The 25,568-nt window shown below is 55.0% G+C and overlaps 1 protein-coding gene across 6 annotated transcripts in view; it reads left to right on the forward strand.

Moving 5' to 3' along the window:
- The window catches only part of LOC133357478 (unconventional myosin-VIIa-like), a 94,447-nt gene that overhangs the window by 60,515 nt on the left and 8,364 nt on the right, over positions 1–25,568 (forward strand). For 5 of the 6 annotated variants that reach the window (XM_061575423.1, XM_061575425.1, XM_061575424.1 and 2 more), the window contains 16 exons: positions 1,126–1,245; positions 2,297–2,470; positions 3,153–3,383; positions 4,893–5,063; positions 5,508–5,625; positions 7,171–7,300; positions 8,365–8,531; positions 10,255–10,448; positions 11,867–11,979; positions 13,095–13,249; positions 14,700–14,859; positions 16,092–16,244; positions 19,869–19,974; positions 21,705–21,818; positions 22,449–22,536; positions 24,618–24,730. In XM_061575423.1, the coding sequence (XP_061431407.1) occupies positions 1,126–1,245; positions 2,297–2,470; positions 3,153–3,383; positions 4,893–5,063; positions 5,508–5,625; positions 7,171–7,300; positions 8,365–8,531; positions 10,255–10,448; positions 11,867–11,979; positions 13,095–13,249; positions 14,700–14,859; positions 16,092–16,244; positions 19,869–19,974; positions 21,705–21,818; positions 22,449–22,536; positions 24,618–24,730 (2,307 nt within the window). Of the gene's footprint in view, positions 1–1,125; positions 1,246–2,296; positions 2,471–3,152; positions 3,384–4,892; positions 5,064–5,507; positions 5,626–7,170; positions 7,301–8,364; positions 8,532–10,254; positions 10,449–11,866; positions 11,980–13,094; positions 13,250–14,699; positions 14,860–16,091; positions 16,250–19,868; positions 19,975–21,704; positions 21,819–22,448; positions 22,537–24,617; positions 24,731–25,568 lie in introns of those variants that run through there. The other variant, XM_061575427.1, reaches the window with a different exon arrangement.

A 25,568-nucleotide genomic window follows, 5' to 3' on the forward strand; every position in this document is an offset into this window, starting at 1 on the left:
AGTAAAATAGTCGATTCCTTGCAAAAAGCTTAATCTATTTGGTGTTCGAACATCTGAACACCTTCTATTCTTAGGTTTTTCGGTAAAGTCACGTAGGTCAACCAGTGTATATACAAGGACTGTTTTCTTGGAATTTCTCTTACTTGATACAGCTATCGTGCTGTGACGGTTCCACCTGAAGACGGAAGCTTGTGTTGCCTCCGAAACGTCGTGATTTTTATTTTATTTTTATTTTACTTTTATTAATTAAATTTTTTACCTACGTGACTTTACCGAAAAAACCTAAGAATATGAATCCTTGCAGTCACGAAAGCTTCAAATCTAGAATCTGAACACCTGTTTTATTGCCAGAAAGGGGTAAAAACCCATTCTTATTTTTCAATTAAAGTCTAGTTTTAGTTTAGACCCCTCTCACCAGATGCTCACCACCCACCTTAAACTGCTGCCAGTGACTCGCCGTGGTCGTTTGTGAATGTCGCGGTCCGTATAAGCATCGTTTTATTTCGGTTTCAAATTGCCCAGAAATCGTCAAGGGGGTAAGTCGTGGGTGGGAAATCAAAAACACATTTTCAGTTGCCTGCACAGCCAGAGAGGACGAAGCCCTCCCATTGGTCACCACGCTCGCCGTCTGAGAGATGGAAAGTGTTTGGTTGACACTCGCCCGTGCCACCGATTAGGCACGGTTGGCTTACGTGCGGTGGAAAAAAAAAACATACGTACAACATACATACAACATACATACTAGACAAAGATTCCCCCGTGTAGCCTTAACAGACTGTCGGGGCAAGTGCTGTTAGCGAGAAGCAGCAACATACGAGGGGGTGGGTGGCCAGCACCACGCCCGACAGCCTTTGTCTCTCCCCAGGTAGTAGTCATTTGAGGCTGAGTCGACCCAGGGAAGGCCCACGACCGGCTGAGATATAGTCGTCATCGGTGTCGGCGGTGGCCGCGAGCGGGAATAGAACTCCGGGGATCGGCTCCGGTGACGATCCGCACGCGGTCCCAGCGACGACGACACGCGCTCGCACAGACACGGTGGAACGCTACCTCTCTCCCCCCCCTGCCCCCCCCTTGCCCCCCTCTGCCCCCCTCTGCCCCGCCTCCCCTCCCTGCCCCCCCGTTCAGTACCTGAGGAGCTTCCTGAGTGAGGGCCCGCCAGGGTACGCGCCGTACTGTGACGCGCGCCTCAAGAGGACTCTGGCCAACGGGTGCCGAACCCAGCCCCCCAGCTGGCTCGAGATGCAGGTGGGTGTCCTCTTCCTTGTACCGCCACCACCACCGCCAGAACCTCCACCACCACCTCCATCACCACCATCTCCACAGACACCACCACCAACACCATAACCACCTCCACCATCACCACCTCCACCATAACCACCTCCACCATCACCACCTCCACCATCACCACCTCCACCATCACCACCTCCACCATAACCACCATCTCCACAGACACCACCAACACCTCCACCAATACCACTACTGCCAGAACCTCCACCATCACCACCTCCACCATCACCACCTCCACCATCACCACCTCCACCATAACCACCATCTCCACAGACACCACCAACACCTCCACCAATACCACTACTGCCAGAACCTCCACCATCACCACCTCCACCATCACCACCTCCACCATCACCACCTCCACCATAACCACCATCTCCACAGACACCACCAACACCTCCACCAATACCACCACCGCCACCACCACCGCCATCACCTCTACCATCACCACCTCCACCATCACCACCTCCACCATCACCACCTCCACCATAACCACCATCTCCACAGACACCACCACCACCTCCACCAATACCACCACCTCCACCATCACCACCTCCACCATCACCACCTCCACCACCTCCACCATCACCACCTCCACAGACACCACCTCCACTAATACCACCACTACCTCCATCACCACCTCGACAGCAACCTCTATCAAACACCTCCATCACCACCACCACCTCCACCATCACCATCTCCATCACCATCTTCATCATCAGCTCCACCACCACCTCCACACCCATTACAATCACTGCTACCACCACCACTATCACACCTCCACTATCACAGCTCCACCTCCATCACCATCTCCCTCATCACCTCCACCACCACATCCACCACCATCACCTCCACAACCACCACCGCGACTATTTACACCGCCACCTCCACAATCCCTCGCTCTTCCTGACTCCCCCAATCTCTCGCTGCCCCCCGACTCCCCCAATCTCTCGCTGCCCCCCGACTCCCCCCGTGGCGGTCCCCTTGCCGCCCCCGTGACCCGGCGCAGGCCACCAAGTCCCGGCGCGTGTCGCCGCTGCCCGTGGGGCTGATGGACGGCCGCACGGTGCCGCTGAGCGCCGACTCGGCGTGCACGGCACGCGAGCTCGTGGCGGCTCTCGCCGGCAAGATCGGCCTGCAGGACGACTTCGGCTTCTCCCTCTTCATCTCCTTCCAGAACAAGGTGACACGGGAGGGGTGACGGGAGGGGCGACGGGAGGGGCGACGGGAGGTTGCGACGGGAGGGGCGACGGGAGGGGCGACGGGAGGGGCGACGGGAGGGGTGACGGGAGGGGTGACGGGAGGGGTGACGGGAGGGGTGACGGGAGGGGTGACGGGTGACGGGCGACGGGTGATAACCGGGTGACGACCGAGTGACGGGGCGAGTGACCCCCGTCGTAACTTTGAACCCAGGGGGTCGGCAACCGGCGGCTCTTTCGAAGGCTGCTTCGTGACAATTATTTATGAAGCATCACCGTCTCGAATTCACGTTGCATTGCGGCTCTTCAAATGTTGTTCACGGAATAAAAAAAAAAGTTGGCTCTTCTATATATGTTGGTTGCCGACCCCTGCTCTAAACCATGACCCCACCGTGACCCTGCCGTGACCCTACCATGACCTTACCGTGACCCTGCCGTGACCCCGCCGTGACCCTGACGTGACCCCACCGTAACCGTGTCGTGACCCTACCATGACCTTACCGTGACCTTGCCGTGACCCCACCATGACCCTGACGTGACCCTACCATCACCTTACCGTGACCCTGCCGTGACCCCACCGTGACCCCGACGCGACCCCACCGTGACCCTGCCGTGACCCCACCGTGACCCTGCCGTGACCCCACCGTGACCCGATCGCGACCGCAGGTGTCGTCGCTGGGCGGGGGCCGGGAGCACGTGCTGGACGCGGTGTCGCAGTGCGAGCAGCTGAGCCGCGAGCAGGCCGGCGGCACCGAGCAGGCCGCCCCCTGGCGCCTCATCTTCCGCAAGGAGCTCTTCGCGCCGTGGCACGACGCCGGCGCCGACGCCGTCGCCACCGAGCTCATCTACCGCCAGGTGGTGCGCGGCCTGCGCTTCGGCGAGTACCGCGCCGACACGGTGAGTCGCTCGCCACAACACGTGGGTGTCACGCCACAACACGCGAGTCGCACGCCACAACACGTGAGACACACGCCACAACACGTGAGACGCACGCCACAACACGTGGGTGTCACGCCACAACACGTGAGACGCACGCCACAACACGTGGGTGTCACGCCACAACACGCGAGACGCACGCCACAACACGTGGGTGTCACGCCACAACACGCGAGACGCACGCCACAACACGCGAGACGCACGCCACAACACGTGAGACGCACGCCACAACACGTGGGTGTCACGCCACAACACGTGAGACGCACGCCACAACACGCGAGACGCACGCCACAACACGTGGGTGTCACGCCACAACACGCGAGACGCACGCCACAACACGCGAGACGCACGCCACAACACGTGGGTGTCACGCCACAACACGCGAGACGCACGCCACAACACGTGAGACGCACGCCACAACACGTGGGTGTCACGCCACAACACGCGAGACGCACGCCACAACACGTGGGTGTCACGCCACAACACGCGAGACGCACGCCACAACACGCGAGACGCACGCCACAACACGTGGGTGTCACGCCACAACACGCGAGACGCACGCCACAACACGCGAGACGCACGCCACAACACGTGGGTGTCACGCCACAACACGTGGGTGTCACGCCACAACACGCGAGACGCTCGCCACAACACGTGGGTGTCACGCCACAACACGCGAGACGCATGCCACAACACGTGGGTGTCACGCCACAACACGCGAGACGCTCGCCACAACACGTGGGTGTCACGCCACAACACGCGAGACGCACGCCACAACACGTGGGTGTCACGCCACAACACGCGAGACGCACGCCACAACACGCGAGACGCACGCCACAACACGTGGGTGTCACGCCACAACACGCGAGTCGCACGCCACAACACGTGGGTGTCACGCCACAACACGCGAGACGCACGCCACAACATGACTTACAGATTTCCGAGGACTGCTGCACAGAACGGTATTTATTTTATTGCCTTGGCAGGGTCGCCACCCGTGACCCCGCCACCCGTCCCGAATTTTTTTTCTGGGACGTCCTCTGTGGTTCATGGGAGGCTTGAGCCGATTTTAGATAAGAGAGCGATAGAGAGAGGGAGCGAGCGAGACGCACAAGTGATAGCGGAGTGATTCCGAATCGGAGGCGCGGCCACACGCGGGATGCCACGTGGTTTACGGGACGCCCGAGCTGAACCAGAGTGAGGGGGCGAGCGAGGGGGCGAGGGAGCGGGCGAGCGAGGGGGCGAGCGAGGGAGGGAGGGGGCGAGCGAGGGAGGGAGGGAGGGGGCGAGCGAGGGAGGGAGGGAGGGGGCGAGGGAGGGAGGGAGGGGGCGAGCGAGGGAGGGAGGGGGCGATCGAGGGGGCGATCGAGGGAGCGAGCGAGTGGGGGAGCGAGCGAGTGGGCGAGCGAGGGAGCGAGGCTCTCTCACCGGGGGCTGACGCTGCACCGTGCGCGGCGTGGCGCGTGCCAGGACTCCGAGCTGGTGCAGCTGGTGGCGTGGCGCTGCTTCGTGCAGCACGGCGCCAGCCCCTCGGCGGCGGACGTTGCTCAGGCGGTGGCCGAGACGGTGCCCGAGCGGGCGCTCACCGCCGCCAAACACCGCTCGGTGTGGGCCGGCGAGGTGGAGGAGGCGCTGAGACAGGTGGGTGTCACGGGGGGGGGGGGGGGTGGGATGGTGAGAGTGTGTGGGTGAGTGTCCGCGTGTGTGCGTGTGTGTGTGTGCGCGTGTACGTGTGTGTGTACATGTGTGTGCGTGTGTGTGTACACGTGTGTGTGCGTGTGTGTGTACACGTGTGTGTACGTGTGTGTGTACATGTGTGTGCGTGTGTATGTGTACGTGTGTGTACATGTGTGTGCGCGTGTGCGCGTGTGTATGTGTACGCGTGTATGTGTACACGTGTGTGTGCGTGTGTATGTGTATATGTGATGTGTGCGTGTGTGCGTGTGTATGTGCGCGCGTGTGTATGTGTATGCGTGTATGTGTATGTGTGCGTGTGTATGTGCGCGCGTGTGTGTACATGTGTGTGCGCGTGTGTGTACACGTGTGTGTGCGTGTGTATGTGCACGCGTGTGTGCGTGTGCGCAGTCTGACTACGCGAAGCAAGGCCTGAGCGCTCTGGCGGTGCAGGAGAAGATGGTCGACTTTGCGCGCGTAAAGTGGCCCGTCCTCTTCTCCCGCTTCTTCGAGGCCTACAAGGTGTCGGGTAAGATCGCTCGGCACCGTTAGGGAGGGCGGCAGCCCCGCGGCCCGAGGGTCAAAGGGTCAAAAGCCGCACGAATTTCTCATCCGGTACGATCGCGGACGGCGCGAGCGCGTCCTCCCGCCGCTCCGATGTTGGGTGCGGCGACAAAACGGGCCGCAGGGCCTCGACTTTGCCGCTGACAACAGGTGACACGGACGCCAAATTTGTAAAACCCGCTTGACCCCCCCCCCACATCTTGCGAGTGCGTCGTTAGTGGCGAGATGTTAACCACCTCGCCTGGTGTGCAGGAGTTCGTGGGTTCGATCCCGACCATGGCGCCTGCTGCTGTATAATTGGAGTTTGTGTGTCTCTCTCGCTCTCCCCGTGGTCGAGTGGATTTTTCTCTGGTTTTCACCTCCACATTTTTAATCAACGTCACACGCGTTGAGAGTATTTGGCTGGTATACAACTTCCACGTGATGATGATGATGATGAGCCAAATTCGTTGAGCTATCATTTGTGATAGCCAAGTCGCTTCTGATAAAGAGCCGTATGGCTCACCTCGTAAAATAAAAATAGTTTCCAATGAGTTTCACTTCAAATCTTGACTTAAATCATTTCGTGACTGCAGGAATTTATATTCTTTGCGTCTTTTGGTAAAGTCTGCGTGTCTCTCTCTCCGTGGTCACGCGGATATTTCTCCGGTCCCCCGGTTTTTCCCTCCACATTTCGAATCGACATCACGCGCTTAGAGTATTTGGCTGCTGTACGTCTTCCACGTGATGATCAGCACGCTTCGTTGAGCTGTCGTTTGTGTTTCCAGGTCACTTCTGAAAAACGAGCCATGTATCTCCTTGGAACCAAGAAGATGAATCCCTGCAGTCACGAAAGCTTTAAATCGAAATATACGAGCCACGTAGTTCACTGGGGGCCTGACCTGGTAAAAAATCAAAACAGTCTTCGCGGTGAAGTTTAAATAGCCAGTGGCAATCCACCCGTTACGCCACGCGGGGGGGTCCCGTCGTCGGCTCGGCTGTCGGCGTGCCAGTGGAACAGGGCGATGCGACCACGAGCACGTGCGTGTGTGACCGCCGTGCGACCGCGTGCGTGTGTGACTGCCGTGCGACCGCGTGCGTGTGTGACCGCCGTGCGTGTGTGACCGCAGTGCGAACGCCGTGCGTGTGTGACCGCCGTGCGAACGCCGTGCGTGTGTGACCGCCGTGCGACCGCGTGCGTGTGTGACCGCCGTGCGAACGCCGTGCGTGTGTGACCGCCGTGCGAACGCCGTGCGTGTGTGACCGCCGTGCGACCGCGTGCGTGTGTGACTGCCGTGCGACCGCGTGCGTGTGTGACCGCCGTGCGTGTGTGACCGCCGTGCGAACGCCGTGCGAACGCCGTGCGTGTGTGACCGCCGTGCGAACGCCGTGCGTGTGTGACCGCCGTGCGACCGCGTGCGTGTGTGACCGCCGTGCGACCGCGTGCGTGTGTGACCGCCGTGCGACCGCGTGCGTGTGTGACCGCCGTGCGACCGCGTGCGTGTGTGCTCCCGGTGGCACGTGGCGGCAGGTCCGAGCGTGCTCAAGAGCGAGCTGATCGCCGCCGTGAGCTCCGTGGGGCTGCATCTGCTGGACGGGGACGAGCACGTCCTCATGCTGCTCACCTTCCCCGAGATCGTCGCCATCACCACCGCCAGCCGGTGCGTGTGCGTGTGTGTGCGTGTGTGTGCGTGTGTGTGCGTGTGTGTGCGTGTGTGTGTGCACCTAGCCTGGCACGAGGTAAGAGATCATCGCCATCACCACCGCCAGCCGGTGCGTGCGCCGCGTGTGTGCGTGTGTGTGCGTGTGTGCGCGTGTGTGCGCGTGTGTGCTTGTGTGTGCGTGTGTGTGCGCGTGTGTGTGCGTGTGTGTGCGCGTGTGCGTGAGTGCGTGTGCGTGTGTGGGGAGCGGTAGTGTAGCGGTTAGCGCTACGCTGCGCTATGAACCTGGCGACCAGGGTTCGATTCCCGCTCACGGCTAACACCAGTGACGATTATCTGAACCGGTCCCGGGCCTCCCCTAGGTCGACTCGGCCTCAAATGAGTACCTGGTGCGGTGTGTAGTCAACATCGCCACTGGGGAGACAAAGGCGGTCGGGCGTGGTGCTGGCCACCCACCCCCTCGTGTACCACAGTGCCGGCCTTCATAGGTGCTCGCTAACAGCACTTGCCCCTGCAGTTTGTTAAGGCTATACGGGGGATCTTTTGTCCTTGTTTAAATGTTAGCGTGTACGTCTATGTGTGGCTCTGTATATGCACGGGAATCGAACTCGGGCACTCCGGGTTCGTAGTGAAGGCACGTTAACCACTATATTCTTGGTTTTTTTCGGTAAAGTCACGTAGGTAAAAAATAAAAATCAAATAAAAATCACAGCACGCTTGCTGTATAAAAGTAAAATAAAAATCACGACGTTTCGGAGGCAACACAAGCTTCCGTCTTCAGGTGGAACCGTCACAGCACAATAGCTGTATCAAGTAAACCAGTATATATACAAGGTCGGGTCTCTTGGAATTTCACTTTACTTGATACAGCAATCGTGCTGTGACGGTTCCACCTGAAGACGGAAGCTTGTGTTGCCTCCGAAACGTCGTGATTTTTATTGTATTTTTATTTTACTTTTATTAATTTTAATTTTTTACACACGTGACTTTACCGACAAAACCTAAGAATATGTTAACCGCTTCGCCACCGCGGCCCCCCAACCCCTATGCCCACGTGAGCGTAGGCGCAAGCTGGCGGGACCCGCCGTGACCATGTCGACGCTGCGGGGGGACGAGATCGTGCTGGCCACGCCGGCGGCCAACGAGTTCAACGACCTCCTCGTCTTGCTCCTGCAGGGCCTCAGGAGCCGATCGCGACACCTCGTGGCGATGCAGGAGAGCCGCGTCATCGGTGCGAGCCGTCGGAGGCTGCCCTGGCTGTCTGTCTGTTGTCTAGACGCTCCCATCAGAGACAGCTCAGTCTGTCTGTTGTCTAGACGCTCCCATCTGTCTGTCTGTTGTCTAGAGACCCCCATCAGAATCAGCTCTGTCTGTCTGTTGTCTAGAGACCTCCATGAGTCTGCCTGTTGTCTAGAGACTCCATCAGAGACAGCTCAGTCTGTCTGTTGTCTAGACACCCATCGGAGACATCTCTGTCTGTCTATTGTCTAGACGCTCCCATCAGAGACAGCTCAGTCTGTCTGTTGTCTAGACACCCCATCAGAGACAGCTCAGTCTGTCTGTTGTCTAGAGACCCCCATCAGAGTCAGTCTGTCTGTTGTCTAGAGACCCCCATCAGAGTCAGCTCAGTCTGTCTGTTGTCTAGAGACCCCCATCAGAGGCAGGTCTGTCTGTCTGTTGTCTAGAGACTCTATCTGTCTATTATATTCATACTGGTAGGAACCTCTTGGTTACACCAGCCCACAGGGGATTATTGTGTCCGTCCTTTCGTCGTGCAGGGAGGGGCTGGGTGGGGAAGGAGGGGCTGGGTGGAGAGGGGAGGGTGGGGAGGGCCTGGGTGGGGAGGGGAGGGTGGGGAGGGGCTGGGTGGGGAGGGTGGGGCTGGGTGGAGAGGGGAGGGTGGGGAGGGGCTGGGTGGGCAGGGTGGGGCTGGGTGGGGAGTGGGTGGGGCTGGGTGGGGAGGGGCTGGTCACCCCGTGGTGCCCTTATAAAACTCAACGTTTAACCTACTCACGCCGGCTTGTGCCCGCCCTCACAGTCGGGCATATTTGTGGAATACACCACGCCGCTGTTGACCCTGGCCATTGACCGAGCAACCCAACGCTCCTACCAGCTCCCTCCGCAGGAATGTGTTTAGATAACAACGCTTTCATGGCATCACTTCCTGCCAAAGGTGAAGTCACGTGGCGTCGGGTGATGCAAATGATCCTGAGCATTGGAAAAAATGTGTCCTTCCCGACACAAAATCCTAAACGTTTGAAACTGAAACTCACCCCCGACTACTACACTCGTGAAACCTGCGTCATCACGGGTGGCGGATACCTGGATACGAACCCAGGATGTATGTGTGCTGAACTTATGTCACACCGTTCGTAGCGAATCCTGTAAATCGGAGATGCGGGGGGGGGGAAGGTCAAACAAACTAAATACGAAAAGCAGTTCTAGATATGAAGCTTTCGTGACTGCAAGGATTCATATTCTTAGGTTTTTTCGGTAAAGTCACGTAGGTAAAAACATTAAAATTAATAAAAGTAAAATAAAAATAAAATAAAAATCACGACGTTTCGGAGGCAACACAAGCTTCCGTCTTCAGGTGGAACCGTCACAGCACGATAGCTGTATCAAGTGAGAGAAATTCCAAGAAACAGTATTTGTATATATACTGGTTGAGGGTGGGAGGAGCCAAGGTAGGCCCTGAATATTATTTTTGTGAGGTTCGGTGCGGCTGAAGCACGCTGTTAGGAATAAGCCTTTGTTGTGTAAACTAGGTGCGGCTGATGTAAAGGTGCGTGCAAATAGGACTGAGCCTTTTGTTATGTAATTTTTTTTTTTTACCTTCGTGACTTTACCGAAAAAACCTAAGAATACCAAAAGCAGTTGCAAAGAAATGGATCTCCGCGTTGCTCTGACCTCTGCGGTTCACCTCTAACCTTTGACCTCCGACCCGCCCGTAGACGGCGACGCGGGCGTGCTCGCGTGCCACAGGGGCGACCTCATCGTGCTGGAGGGCGACAAGACAGCGGGCGAGGCGCTGCCCCAGGGGAGCTGGACGCAGGGCCGCAACGACCGCACGGGACTCACGGGCGAGTTCCTGTCGGACAGCGTCTACGTGCTGCCCGTGCTTGAGAAACCCAGCAAGGCCATCCTGGTACGCGTGGTGGTGTTTCATTCGGACGCTGTCTCCCCGACAGACCTGGTCTTCACCTGAGGACGGCTGCTTGCGTTGTGGCCGAAACGTCGTGAGCATTATTTTCTTATGTTTTATTTTTGTTATTTTATTACTTCCCTTCTACGTGACTTTACCGAAAGAACCAAGAAGATGAATCCCTGCAGTCACGAAAGCTTTAAATCGAAATTTAAATCGAAATTTAGGCACGAGGCGGTCGAGAGTTTTGGTCCACTCGGCCACACCGCACGAGGTCACGGGGGGGTGATGGGAGCTCCTGTTGGGCAGCGTCTACTTGCTGCCCCGTGCTCGATAAACTCAACCCGGCAGACTGGATTCGAAGCTTTCGTGACTGCGGGAATTACTCTTTGGTTCTTTCGGTAAAGTCACGTAGAAAGAAAATGAATTTAATAATAATAGAATACGACGTTTCGATCGCAACACAAGCAACCATCATCAGGTAAGAATGAATGAGAAAACAAACATCGTAAACTTAGAAATATAATGGAATACAACACAGAGAGTCGGCTAACACAACAGTCAACACCCTGCCTGGTTGATTAACGTTCTTCCAAAGATTGCTAAATTTGAGAGAGAGACAAAACACAGACACGGAGACACACAGACTGTTGTGTTAGCCGACTCTCGGTGTTGTATCTGGAGGCCTTCAAGAGAGAGGTGGTGCCTGTGAGTGTCTCATATAAGTCGGTGCAGACTGAACGCTACTGCTGATGATGCTGTGATGAAACTTGGGCTAGTGTGTGAGTGGGTGTGTGGGTATGCGATTGAGTGAGCATTCGGGCGAGTGAGTGTGTTAATTAGTGTGTGAGTGGGTGAGTGAGTGGGTGGGTGAGTGAGTGAGCATTCGGGCGAGTGAGTGTGTTAATTAGTGTATGAGTGGGTGAGTGAGTGGGTGGGTGAGTTAGTGAGCATTGGGGCGAGTGAGTGTGTGAGTGGGTGAGTGAGTGGGTGGGTGAGTGAGTGAGCATTCGGGCGAGTGAGTGTGTTAATTAGTGTGTGAGTGGGTGAGTGAGTGAGTGGGTGAGTTAGTGAGCAATCGGGCGAGTGAGTGTGTTCATGAATGTGTGATTGAGTGGACGAGTGAGTGGGTGGGTGAGTGAGTGATTGGGTGAGTGAATGTGTTAATGAGTGTGTGAGTGAGTTAGTGAGTGGGTGAGTGAGTTAGTGAGTGGGTGAGGGAGTGTGTGAGCGAGCTGCGATAAATTATCCACTGTTTCGGTTGTACGTATGTCCCTCGAACTTTTTTCGCACCATGTGTATCCAACCGTACGCTAATTGGAGGTGCGGGATGATGATGATGTTCGTTGAACTTCTTTCACACCGCGCGTGGCCAACCGTACGCTAATCGGAGGTTTCCCCCCTCTCCGCGCGTCTCCCAGAGCCTTTTCGCAGCAAACCCCGAGGGTCAGCGTCGAGGCTCCACAGTGTCGCAGCAGCCGGAGGATCGCAACGCATTCTACACCCTGGAGCAGTTCGCGCAGGACCACTTCAGGTGCGGCACCGCAGTTACCCACAATGCCCCTTGCACCGTTACCCACAATCCCTGTCGCCCACAGCTCGTGCGAGTGGGTTAGAATGTCACTTTTCTCGGTTGGCCATGGCCTGTTATCAAATTTCACGGCGCGCTCCTGCTATAAAGTTTCAATGCAGCGGCACCAGTAGCGGGGTCTGAACATAGATGCCAGAACCATGAATAACTATGAAAAAAACTACAAACGATTTCTTATTTTATTTTACCAAGTCAGGCCCCCTGAGCTACGTAGCTCTTTTTCAGAAGCGACCTGGCCACAAATGAAAGCTCAACGTAGTGGCTTATCATCGCGTGGAAATGTATAGCAGCCAAACACTCTGAATTCTACGTTGATTCTAAACGTGGGGGGCAAAACCGGAGGACCCAGAGAAAAATCCACGCGACCACGGAGAGAGAGAACTCCAAATATACAGCAGCAGGCGTTGTCAAGGTCGGGATCGAACCCACGACCTCCTGCGTACCAGGCGAGGTAGATAACATCTCGCCCCAACGCATGCACGTGTTACCGTGGGAACCGCGCGTGTCACCGTGGGAACCGCGCGTGTCACCGCGGGAACCGCGCGTGTCACCGTGGGAACCGCGCGTGTCACCGTGGGAACCGGGCGTGTCACCGTGGGAACCGGGCGTGTCACCGTGGGAACTTTATGTGTCACCATGGGAACCGCGCGTGTCACCGTGGGAACTTTATGTGTCACCGTGGGAACTTTATGTGTCACCATGGGAACCGCGCGTGTCACCGTGGGAACTTTATGTGTCACCGTGGGAACCGCGCGTGTCACCGTGGGAACCGGGCGTGTCACCATGGGAACCGCGCGTGTCACCGTGGGAACTTTATGTGTCACCGTGGGAACTTTATGTGTCACCATGGGAACCGGGCGTGTCACTGTGGGAACCGCGCGTGTCACTGGGAACTTCACGTGTCACCGTGGGAACCGCGCGTGTCACTGGGAACTTCACGTGTCACCGTGGGAGCCGCGCGTATCACCGTGGGAACCGCGCGTGTCACCGTGGGAACCGCGCGTGTCACCGTGGGAACCGGGCATGTCACCGTGGCAACCGCGCGTTGTCACCGCCAGGCCGCTGCCGCAGGGCACCGTGAAGCAGGTGGTGGAGGTGCGTGGGCGCCGCAAGGACCGCCTCTGGGCCTGCTCCCGGGAGCCCCTCCTGCAGCCGCTGCTGCACAGCGTCATCGGAGATCACATGGCCAAGGACGCGTGCAACGCCTTCATCGATATCCCTCGGCCCCGCGGAGACTTGGCCCCCCCCCACGCGCGACCCCCACCCCCGTCGCGACCCGACCCATGGCAACCATTTAGCCGACCGTGCAGATACTCGCCCAGCCAGTCCATACAACCACGCGGCAACTTTTGCCCCGTGTTTTTTTTTTGTTACCCAGGCCGCCTGCATATATATACACGTGTGTGTGTATATATACACGTGTGTGTTATTATACATATTATTATAATATCTAAATATAGTATTATAATATATAATAATATTATAATATGATTATGATATATAATTGTATATTATATAATACTCTTATTATATATTATTATCCACGTGTGCGTGTTTATATAAATCTCTACGCGCTCGCCCCTCCCCCGTCCGTTAGTTCACTCGTCACGCATGGTCAGCGCGCGACCTCTCGCGCGCGACCTCTCGCATGCGACCTCTCGCGCGCGACCTCTCGCGCGCGAAAGTGCTCGTGGCGCCACGAGCACTCCTCCAGAGTGAGCCGAACGTCCCGCCGTTCATAACGGATTGTTTTTTTTTTTAAGTTGGGGGTTGCATCGCGTAAATATGAACGTATCGTTAAACCCGCCACCGCCACCACCACCAATTAAGTTGCTAGTTCGGCACTAACCGGTCGTGTGTGTTGGAGAGTAAACCCACAGCGACATTTACAATTCGAAGGGCCGCGACGTTTCGCCGGTAATTACAACCGTCGGCATCACCAGGCGACAGCCAGAGTTGTGGAGAAATCCTCCTCCCCGTTTCGGCCTCAAATAGAGGAGGGCAAATGTGATGTCATCACTTGTGAGCCAATCAGGAGTGACGCAGAGGCCGCAAACGGGTTTTGATTCCTTACCCGATACCAGTACCCGTACCCGTACTCGTACCCGATACCCGTACCCGTACTCGGACCCGTACCCGTACCCGGCCGCACCAGGGTCGCAAACGGGTACCCGTACCCGTAACCCGGCCGTACCCGTACCCTACCAGTACCCGGCCGGGTACGGGTAGGGTACGGGTATTGGGTACCCGATTGCGACCTCTGGGATGAAGCCATGTTGCAGGCGCGGGTGGGTTGATTCTAGGAACTTGAATTGTGAGACGAGACAAGACGTTGGGAAATGAGTGACAAACGGTGACTCACCAGTGACTCACGGCCTACCCATACCCGGCCGCACCAGGGTCGCAAATGGGTACCCGTACCCGTACCCGGCCGGGTACGGGTAGCTGGGTATCGGGTAGGGTACGGGTATCGGTTACCCGGTTGCGACCTCTGGTGTGACGACCGCGGGGCGGGGAGGGGGTTAATTAATTCGTGTAAATTACAATGGATGTTTAGTCCTGTCGTGAGCATCGTCGTCATCGTCCGAGTAATCGAGCCCGCCAGTCCGTCTGAACGCCTTGACCTCTGACTCCCCCGTGGCCTCCCCCCCGTCCCCCTGCACCCATCCTCAAGTACATGGGGGACTTCCCGATGCGGCAGGTGACCTCCGACCCGGGCACCGACCTCACCGACCAGGTGTTCAGGCCGGCGCTGAAGAACGCCTGCATGCAGGACGAGATCTACTGCCAAATCCTCAAGCAGCTCACCGACAACAAACAGGGGTGAGCCGGCGAGCTTTGCCGCTGCTTTTCTACTCTTGCCATGTAGTGGGAGGGGGGGAGAGCGGTGCCTTGGAAATACGCGACCTCCGGAAGAAGTTCTGTCGTGTCCGCTTTCCCGAGCCGTTCTGTCTGTGTGCTTAAAATCGGCTTGGAGACTCGAGTAAACCACGTGACTTCTGTGGGTGGCCGGCCACCAAAGGTCGCAAACGGATTTTGATTCCTTACCCGTACCCGTACCCGGCCGCACCAGGGTCGCAAATGGGTACCCGTTCCCTACCCGTACCCGTACCCTACCCGAGATGAGTGACAAACGGTTACTCACCAGTGACTCACGGCCTACCCGTACCCGGCCGCACCGGGGTCGCAAACGGCTACCCGTACCCAGCCGGGTATGGGTAGCCGGGTATCGGGTAGGGTACGGGTATCGGGTACCCAGTTGCGACCTCTGGTGGCCACCCCCGCTCTGAATGTCTCTCCTCTCATCTGCAGATCTCCACACCTCTACATCTCTAAATCAGCACGAGCCTCCAGTAAACCACGTGACTTCTGTGGGTGGCCACGCCCGCTCTGAGTCGCCTCCCCTCTCCCCGCCCACTGTGAAAACAGACGCCGCTCCTGCTCCTCCGTGCAGTAGCAGCACGAGTCCCTGACGCAGCCTTTCCTTCCTCCATCTCCTTACCGCTGTGTGTGTGTGTGTGCGTACAGGTATAGTGAAGAGAAGGACTGGTAGCTGATCTGGCTATGTGTGTGTGTGGAACGGTGGTGCAATGGGGTGTGTGTAAACATCGCCACTGGGGAGACAAAGGCGGCCGGGCGTAGTGCTGGCCACCCACCTCCTCGTGTGCCGTGCCGGTCTTCATAGGTGCTACTTGCTAACAGCACTTGCCCCAAAAGGCTGTTGCAGGCTATACTGCGGATCTTTGCATGTGTGTGGGAAACGGTGGTGCAGTGGTTAAAGCGATGCACTACGAATCCCAGTTTGATTCCGGCTCACGGCCACCAACACCAGTGACGATTATCTGAACCGGTCCTGTGCCTCCCCTAGGTCGACTCAGCCTCAAATGAGTGTGTAAACATCGCCACTGGGGAGACAAAGGCGGTCGGGCGTGGCGCTGGCCACCCAACCCCACGTGTGCCGTGCCGGCCTTCGTAGGTGCTGTCGCTAGCTAACAGCACTTGCCCCGACAGTCTGCTGAGGCTACGCGGGGGATCTTTGTCTTTGTTGTGTCCAGGTATAGCGAGGAGAAGGGCTGGGAGCTGCTGTGGTTGTGCCTGGGTCTGTTCCCGCCGGGACCGGCGCTGGCTCCGCACGTCCAGGAGTTCCTCAAGTCGCGGCAGCGAACGGCTCACGTCGCCCGGCTGAACCGCAGCCTGCAGAACAGCGGGTCGGCACACACACATATACATATATACACACACACCTATACACATACCTATACACACATATACATATACACACACACACATATACACATACACACACCTATACACACATATACATAGACACACACACATATACACACCTATACACACATATATGTACACATACACACACATATATACACACATATATATACACACACACATATACACACACACATATATACACACACACATATACACATATACACATACACACACATATATACACACACACACATATATACACACCTATACACACATATATACACACATATATACTCACACACATACACATATACACACACACCTATACACACACCTATACACACATATACATATCCACACCTATACACACACACATATACATATCCACACCTATACACACATATACATATACACACCTACACACACACACATATATACACACCTATACACACATATATACACACACATATACTCACACATATACACACACACATATATACATATACACACACATATACTCACACACATATACACACACACATATATACATATACACACACATACACACACACATATATACACACGTATATATATATACACACTAGCTGTACTACCCGGCTTCGCCCGGGACTTGTATCCACCACGGCCGGCCGCCTTTGTCTCCCCAGTGGCGATGTTAATACGCCACACCAGTTACTCGTTTGAGGCTGAGTCCCTCCCTCACCACTCTCCCTCCCTCACCACTGTCCCTCCCTCACCACTCTCCCTCCCTCACCACTCTCCCTCCCTCACCAATGTCCCTCCCTCACCACTCTCCCTCCCTCACCACTCTCCCTCCCCACCACTCTCCCTCCCTCACCACTCTCCCTCCCTCACCACTGTCCCTCCCTCACCACTCTCCCTCCCTCACCACTCTCCCTCCCTCACCACTCTCCCTCCCTCACCACTCACGCACGGCCGCCTTTGTCTCCCCAGTGGCGATGTTAATACGCCACACCAGTTACTCGTTTGAGGCTGAGTCGACCTAGGGGAGGTTCAAATAATCGTCACTGGTGGTGGCCGTGAGCAGGAATGGAACTCGGTTCACCGGGTTTGTAGCGCAGCATAGCGTTAACCACTACACCCACCGCTCCTCACACACCACACACGCACAGACACACACACAGACACACACACAGACACACGCAGACACACACAGACAGACACAGACAGACACACACACACACAGACACACAGACAGCACGCTAAGCACTACACTACCGCTCCCCACACACCACACACAGACACACACACAGACACACACACAGACACACACACACAGACACAGACAGCACGCTAAGCACTACACTACCGTTCCCCTTACACAACACACGCGCGCGCGTCTATAGGTACACATACACGCACTTGCTGCAGACACACACGACTTTCAGGGTGCGCACGGCAGTAAAAGACTGCAATAATAAAGCGGCAATGCTGTGCGAGGAACGCCTTAGACCTGCAAGACATTTGTGTAATGCGAGCGTAAACACACAAACACATACAAACACATACACACACATACATACACACACATACACACAAACACATACACACACATACACACACATACATACACACAGACATACACATACACACAAACACACACATACATACACACAAACACATACACAATACACACAGACATACATGCAGACACACAGAGACACACATAACACACATACATACACACACATACATACACAGAAACACATACACACACATACATACACACATACATACACACAAACACATACACACACGTACATACACACATACATACAGACACACAGACATAGACATAAACACATAAAAAAACCCCACATACATACACACACAGACATACACACAAACACATACACACACATACATACACACATACATACACAGAGACAAACACATACACACAAACACACACATACATACACACAAACACATACACAATACACACACACATACATGCAGACACACACATAACACACATACGTACACACGCATACATACACAGAAACACATACACACACATACATACACACACACATACATGCACACACGTACATACACACATACATACAGACACGCAGACATACACATAAAGACATACAAAAAAACCGACATACATACACACACACATACACACAAACACATACACACACATACATACACACATACATAGAGACACACAGACATACACATAAACACATACACACATACACATGACCCGGCTTCGCCCGGGACTTGGATCCACGATGGCCGGCCGCCTTTGTCTCCCCAGTGACGATGTTCACACACGACAGCAGTTACGCGTTTGAGGCTGAGTCGACCTAGGGGAGGCCCAGGTCCGTTTAAAATAATCGTCAGCGGTGGTGGGCGTGAGTTGGAATGGAACTGGGGTCGCTCAACCAGCTTAATGACTATTTGTACAAAGAACATATAAAGAATCGATTATAATAACCAGGCTACAGTCCACATTATAGACTGGCAGTACACGCACTCAGCTTCATAAGCAGGCTAGAGTGTACATGATAGAGTGGCAGTACGCTCACCGAGTTTAATAAGCAGGCTACAGTCTACATGATAGACTGGCAGTACGCTGACCCAGCTTAATGACTATTTGTACAGTGAACATTTAAGTAATCGATTGTTGGCGCGTTGGGTTTAAAAGTAATATAAATTGCACACATTGTGGTGGGGGTGGAGTGAATAGTAGGAAAAACTTTGATGAATTTACCTCAGAGTGGCGTGGTGGGTGTCGAGGCCTAGTAGCGTGCAGAGCCTGCGGCCTCGCCAAAATTGTCCAGCCGGCAAAGGCAGGGTACGGGTGGCGTGCCTTCCCCCCCCCCCCTCAGCGCTCCAACAATACTGTGTAATGGCAATTATTTAATTATTTACGGAGCCTATGAAAGTGGCGAAGGCGTGGCTAGCCGTTGGCAGGGGCAACTGCCGTCCAATGAAACTGCAGCCCTTGGCGAAGGCGTCGCTAGCCGTTGCCAGGTCCAATGAAAGCGGCGAAGGCGTCGCTAGCCGTTGCCAGGGGCAACCGCCGTCCAATGAAAGTGCGTATGGTCCGAAATCCACACAGACAGACAGACATGCACGATTTTATATATATAGATAACAAAACAACCCCCTACCTCCTCGCTGTGCCGGACGGGCAACACTGTCGTGGACATTGCTGTGGGGGGAGGGCCAATGCCCATTGGACCTGTGTGTGATCACGTGTTCACCTGTGTGTGTGATCACGTGTTCACCTGTGTGTGATCACGTGTTCACCTGAGTGTGATCACGTGTTCACCTGTGTGTGATCACGTGTTCACCTGTGTGTGATCACGTGCTCACCTGTGTGTGATCACGTGCTCACCTGTGTGTGATCACGTGCTCACCTGTGTGTGATCACGTGTTCACCTGTGTGTGATCACGTGTTCACGTGTGTGTGTTCACGTGTTCACGTGTGTGTGTCCACTTGTTCACGTGTATGTGTTTACCTGTATGTGTTCACCTGTGTGTGTGATCACGTGTTCACCTGTGTGTGTTCACCTGTGTGTGTTCACGTGTGCTGGGTGCAGGTTTCCCCTGCGCAGGTACCCGCCGCACCTGCGCGAGGTGAAGGCAGCGCAGCACAAGTCGCGCAAGCTGCACCACCCCGTCTCCTTCCCCGACCAGTCGGAACAGGTGCTCGCAAACTACACCACCATCATCATCATCAATATCATCAATATCGTCACTCTCTTCAACATCATCTGCATCGTCGACATCGCCATCATCACTATCATCACCATCATCATCACCTATCAACAACATCACTCATCACCATTGTTACCATCATCATCAGATCATCAACACCATCACTCTCATCACCATCGTTACCATCATCGCCATTATCACTATCATCACCATTGTTATCAGCATCATCATCATCATCACCTATCCACAACATCACTCATCACTATCATTATCACCATCAACATCATCACTTTCATCACCATCATCTGCATCGTCGACATCACCATCATCACTCTCATCACCTTCATTACTAGCATCATCATCATCGCCATTATCACTATCATCACCATCGTTATCAGCATCATCACCATTACCAATCTCATCACCATCATTCTCAGCATCATCATCATCACCTATCCACAACATCACTCATCACCATTGTTACCATCATCATCACTCTCATCAACATCATCACTCTCATCACCATTATCATCATCATCACCATTACCAATCTCATCAACCATCATTCTCAGCATCATCATCATCACCTATCCACAACATCACTCATCGCCATCGTTATCAACATCAACATCATCACTCCCATCACCATTATCATCATAATCACCATTACCAATCTCATCACCCATCATTCTCAGCATCATCATCAACATCACCTATCCACAACATCACTCATCACCATCGTTGTCACCATCAACATCATCACTCTCATCACCGTTATCATCATCCTCTGCAGCACCCAATGTTGTTCTGTATCTGTCATCATTGCCTCCACCACCAAAGACAAAGCTCCCCCATGTAGTCTTTAGCGGGCTGTTGGGCCAAGTGCTCTTCAGCGAGCACCTGCGAAGGGCTGGCGTGGCACAGTGGCCAGCGCCACGCCCGGCCTCCTTTGTGTCCCCAGTGTTGTTGTTGTTGTTGTTTGACTTGCATCCCACTGGGATTTTTGCACACAGCGTTGGTGTACGGTGCTTTTTTCTGCAATATTTTGCTGTTTTTTCTTGGATTTTCTGTTTGCACATAGTCACTTTAAGATGTTTTTTGTTCATGTTTATGTTTTTTGTTTGTTGCAGTTGCACCTGATTCAAGAGCCGAATGGCTCACAGGGCTATACCTAATAAATGAACTTGAACTTGACTGGGTCAACCTAGGCGGGGCGGAGGGGGGACAGCCCAGGACTGGTCCACCGTAGCAGTCGTCATCGACGTCGGCCCGTGAACGGGAATCGAACTCGCAGCGTTAGGTAGCGAAAACCGCCCTCGCCATCACCACCTCACGGTTTTCCCTGCGTGGCGTCTCTCTCGGTCTCTCTGTCTTTTTCTGTCTCTCTCTGTCTCTCTCTGTCTCTCGGTCTCTCTCTGTCTCTCTCGGTCTCTCTCTGTCTCTCTCTCTCTGTCTCTCTCTGTGTCTCTGTCTCTCTCTCGGTCTCTCTCTGTCTCTCTCTGTGTCTCTATCTCTCTGTCTCTCTCTGTCTCTCTGTCTCTATCTGTCTCTATCTGTCTCTCTCTGTCTCTCTCTGTCTCTCTCTGTCTCTCTCTGTCTCTCTCTGTCTCTCTCTCTCTGTCTCTCTGTCTCTCTCTGTCTCTCTGTCTCTCTCTCGGTCTCTCTCTCTGTCTCTCTCTCGGTCTCTCTCTGTCTCTGTCTCTCTGTCTGCCGTGCAGACGTTCGAGGTGGACGCGGGCACGCGAGTGCGCGAGCTCTGCCTGGCCATCGCCAAGAAGCTGCAGCTCAAGTCGCAGGAGGGGTTCTGCCTCTTCATCAAGATCCTGGACAAGGTGCGGTGGGAGGGAGGCTGGGGAGGGAGGGGAGGGAGGGAGGGAGGGGGGAGGGAGACTGGGGAGGGAGGAGGGGAGGGAGACTGGGGAGGGAGGGAGGGAGGGAGGGAGGGGAGGGAGGGAGGGAGGGAGGGGAGGGAGGGAGGCTGGGGAGGGAGGGAGGGAGGGAGGGGGGAGGGAGACTGGGGAGGGAGGGAGGGAGGGAGGGGGGAGGGAGACTGGGGAGGGAGACTGGGGAGGGAGGGAGGCAGGGAGGGAGGGGAGGGAGACTGGGGAGGGAGACTGGGGAGGGAGGGAGGGAGGAAGGGAGAGGAGGAAGGGAGGGAGGGAGGCTGGGGAGGGAGGAACTCCCCAACAAACACTTTTACTCGGCACCCCAAATTGTCAATGACTGCATCGGGGCATCGGTCACGTCCGTCCGCGCGCCGCCAGTTCACCGGCACGACCGCCTGCAGCGGCGCTGTATGGTGCCGTGGTGTTTGGTGCCGTGGTGAATGGTGCCGTGGTGTATGGTGCCGTGGTGTTTGGTGCCGTGGTGTTTGGTGCCGTGGTGTTTGGTGCCGTGGTGTTTGGTGCTGTGCGGTGACACGCGGTGACGCGCGGTGGCGGTGTGTGCTGCTGGCGATGCAGGTGGTGAGCATGCCAGATGGAGACTTCTTCTTTGACTTCGCCAGGCAAATGGAGGAGTGGACCAACAGTGGGAGGGTGGCACGGGAAGGTAACGAGCGCTGGCGGGGAGAAGGTTCCGCGTGCCGGCTCGGAGACTCAACACTGCCCATAGACTCAACACTGCCCATAGACTCAACACTGCCCATAGACTCAACACTGCCCATAGACTCAACACTGCCCATAGACTCAACACTGCCCATAGACTCACCACTACCCATAGACTCACCACTACCCATAGACTCAGCACTGCACCATAGACTCACCACTACCCATAGACTCAACACTACCAATAGACTTAACACTGCACCATAGACTCACCACTACCCATAGACTCAACACTACCCATAGACTCAACACTGCCCATAGACTCAACACTGCACCATAGACTCAACACTGCACCATAGACTCAACACTACCCATAGACTCAACACTACCCATAGACTCAACACTGCACCATAGACGCAAACTGCACCATAGACTCAACACTGCACCATAGACTCAACACTGCACCATAGACTCAACACTGCACCATAGACTCAACACTGCCCATAGACTCAATACTGCCCATAGATTCAACACTGCCCATACACTCAACACTGCCCATAGACTCAACACTACCCATAGACTCAACACTGCCCATAGACTCAACACTGCCCATAGACTCAACACTGCACATAGACTCAACACTGCCCATATACTCAACACTGCCCATAGACTCAACACTACCCATAGACTCAACACTGCCCATATACTCAACACTGCCTATAGACTCAACACTACCCATAGACTCAACACTACCCATAGACTCAACACTGCCCATAGACTCAACACTGCCCATAGACTCAACACTGCCCATAGACTGAACACTGCCCATATACTCAACACTGCCCATAGACTCAACACTACCCATAGACTCAACACTGCCCATAGACTCAACACTGCCCATAGACTCAACACTGCCCAAAGACTCAACACTGCCCATAGACTCAACACTGCCCATATACTCAACACTGCCCATAGACTCAACACTACCCATAGACTCAACACTGCCCATAGACTCAACACTGCCCATAGACTCAACACTGCCCATAGACTCAACACTGCCCATAGACTCAACACTGCCTATATACTCAGCCCTTCAAGTTCAAGTTCATTTATTAGGTATAGCCCTGTGAGCCATTCGGCTCTTGAATCGGGTGCAACCGCAACAAACAAAAAACAAAAACATGAACAAGAATACATCTTATAGTGACTATGTGCAAACAGAAAATCCAAGAAAAGACAGCAAAAAATTCTAGAAAAAGCACTGCCCATAGACTCAACACTACCCATAGATTCAACACTACCCATAGACTCATTAGCATTTTCATCAGCATCATCAGCAGCAGCATCATCATTAGAATTAGCATCATGATCAGCATCATCATCATCAGAAGAAGCATCAGCAGCATCATCAGCAGCAGCATCAGCAGCATCATTATCACCTTCAGCAGCAACACCAGCATCAGCAGCATCACCACGTGGTGTGCGTTCATTTTTTGTTTCTCCTCTCAACATTTCATTGCGCTCACCGCTGCCAAAGTGCCCAAGCCACAAACGAGCCCCTTGCAGGCGCCTCGTGCAGCACAGCAAGAAGGATGGACAGACGGACGGTGACGCGGTGGCCACCCGGCACGTGGGGCCTTGACCAGAGGTCGCAAACGGGTTTTGATTCCTTACCCGTACCCGGCTGCACCAGGGTCGCAAACGGGTACCCGTACCCTACCCGATACCCGGCTACCCGTACCCGGCCGGGTATCGGGTAGGGTACGGGTATCGGGTACCCGATTGCGACCTCTGGGATGAAACCATATTGCAGGCACGGGTGGGTTGATTCTAGGAACTTGAATTGTGAGAAGAGACAAGACGTTGGGAAATGAGTGACAAACGGTGACTCACCAGTGACTCACGGCCTACCCGTACCCGGCCGCACCAGGGTCGCAAACGGGTACCCGTACCCAGCCGGGTACGGGTAGCCGGGTATCGGGTAGGGTACGGGTATCGGGTACCCGGTTGCGACCTCTGGCCTTGACGCTGGCTGCCCCCCCCCCGTGCCCCCCTCTATCTCTCTCTGTGTCGGTGCGCTGCTAGGCCAGGCAGCTGCCCCCATGCCGGAGTACCAGGTGCACTTTCTGCGCAAGCTCTGGGTCAACGTGGTCCCGGGGAAGGACCCCACCGCAGACAACTTGTTCCACTACCCGCAGGTGATGCCACGTGGTGCCACTCAGAGCCACAGGCGCGAGTGTGTGTCACTAGGTACACGTGTGTGTGTGTCACTAGGTACACGTGTGTGTGTGTCACTAGCCACACGCGTGTGTGTGTGTGTCACTACCTGCACGCGTGTGTGTGTGTGTCACTAGCTACACGTGTGTCTGTGTGTGTGTGTCACTAGGTACACGTGTGTGTGTGTGTGTGTCACTAGGTACACGTGTGTGTGTGTGTGTCACTAGCCACACGCACGTGTGTGTGTGTCACTAGCTACACGTGTGTCTGTGTGTGTGTGTCACTAGCCACACGCACGTATGTGTGTGTCACTAGCCACACGCGTGTGTGTGTGTGTGTGTCACTAGTGGGGAGCGGTAGTGTAGCGGTTAGCGCGCTGCGCTATGAACCTGGCGACCCGGGTTCGATTCCCGCTCACGGCTAACACCAGTGACGATTATCTGAACCGGTCCTGGGCCTCCCCTAGGTCGACTCAGCCTTAAATGAGTACCTGGTGCGGTGTGTAAACATCGCCACTAGGGAGACAAAGGCGGTCGGGCGTGGTGCTGGCCACCCACCCCCTCGTGTACCGTTCCGGCCTTCATAGGTGCTCGCTAACAGCACTTGCCCCTACAGTCTGTTCAGGCTATACGGGGGATCTTTGTGTCACTAGCCACACGCGCGTGTGTGTGTCACTAGCTACATCATCTTCGTCACCACCATATTCATCACCAACGTCAACATCGTCATCATCATCGCCGCCACCATCATCATCACCTTAATGACGATCGCCACCATCAAAATTGTGGTCATCCTCAACATCATCATCATCAACATCAT

Source organism: Lethenteron reissneri, chromosome 58, assembly GCF_015708825.2.
Source record: "Lethenteron reissneri isolate LAM-NWPU_2019-01 chromosome 58, ASM1570882v1, whole genome shotgun sequence".
Taxonomy (NCBI): domain Eukaryota; kingdom Metazoa; phylum Chordata; class Hyperoartia; order Petromyzontiformes; family Petromyzontidae; genus Lethenteron; species Lethenteron reissneri.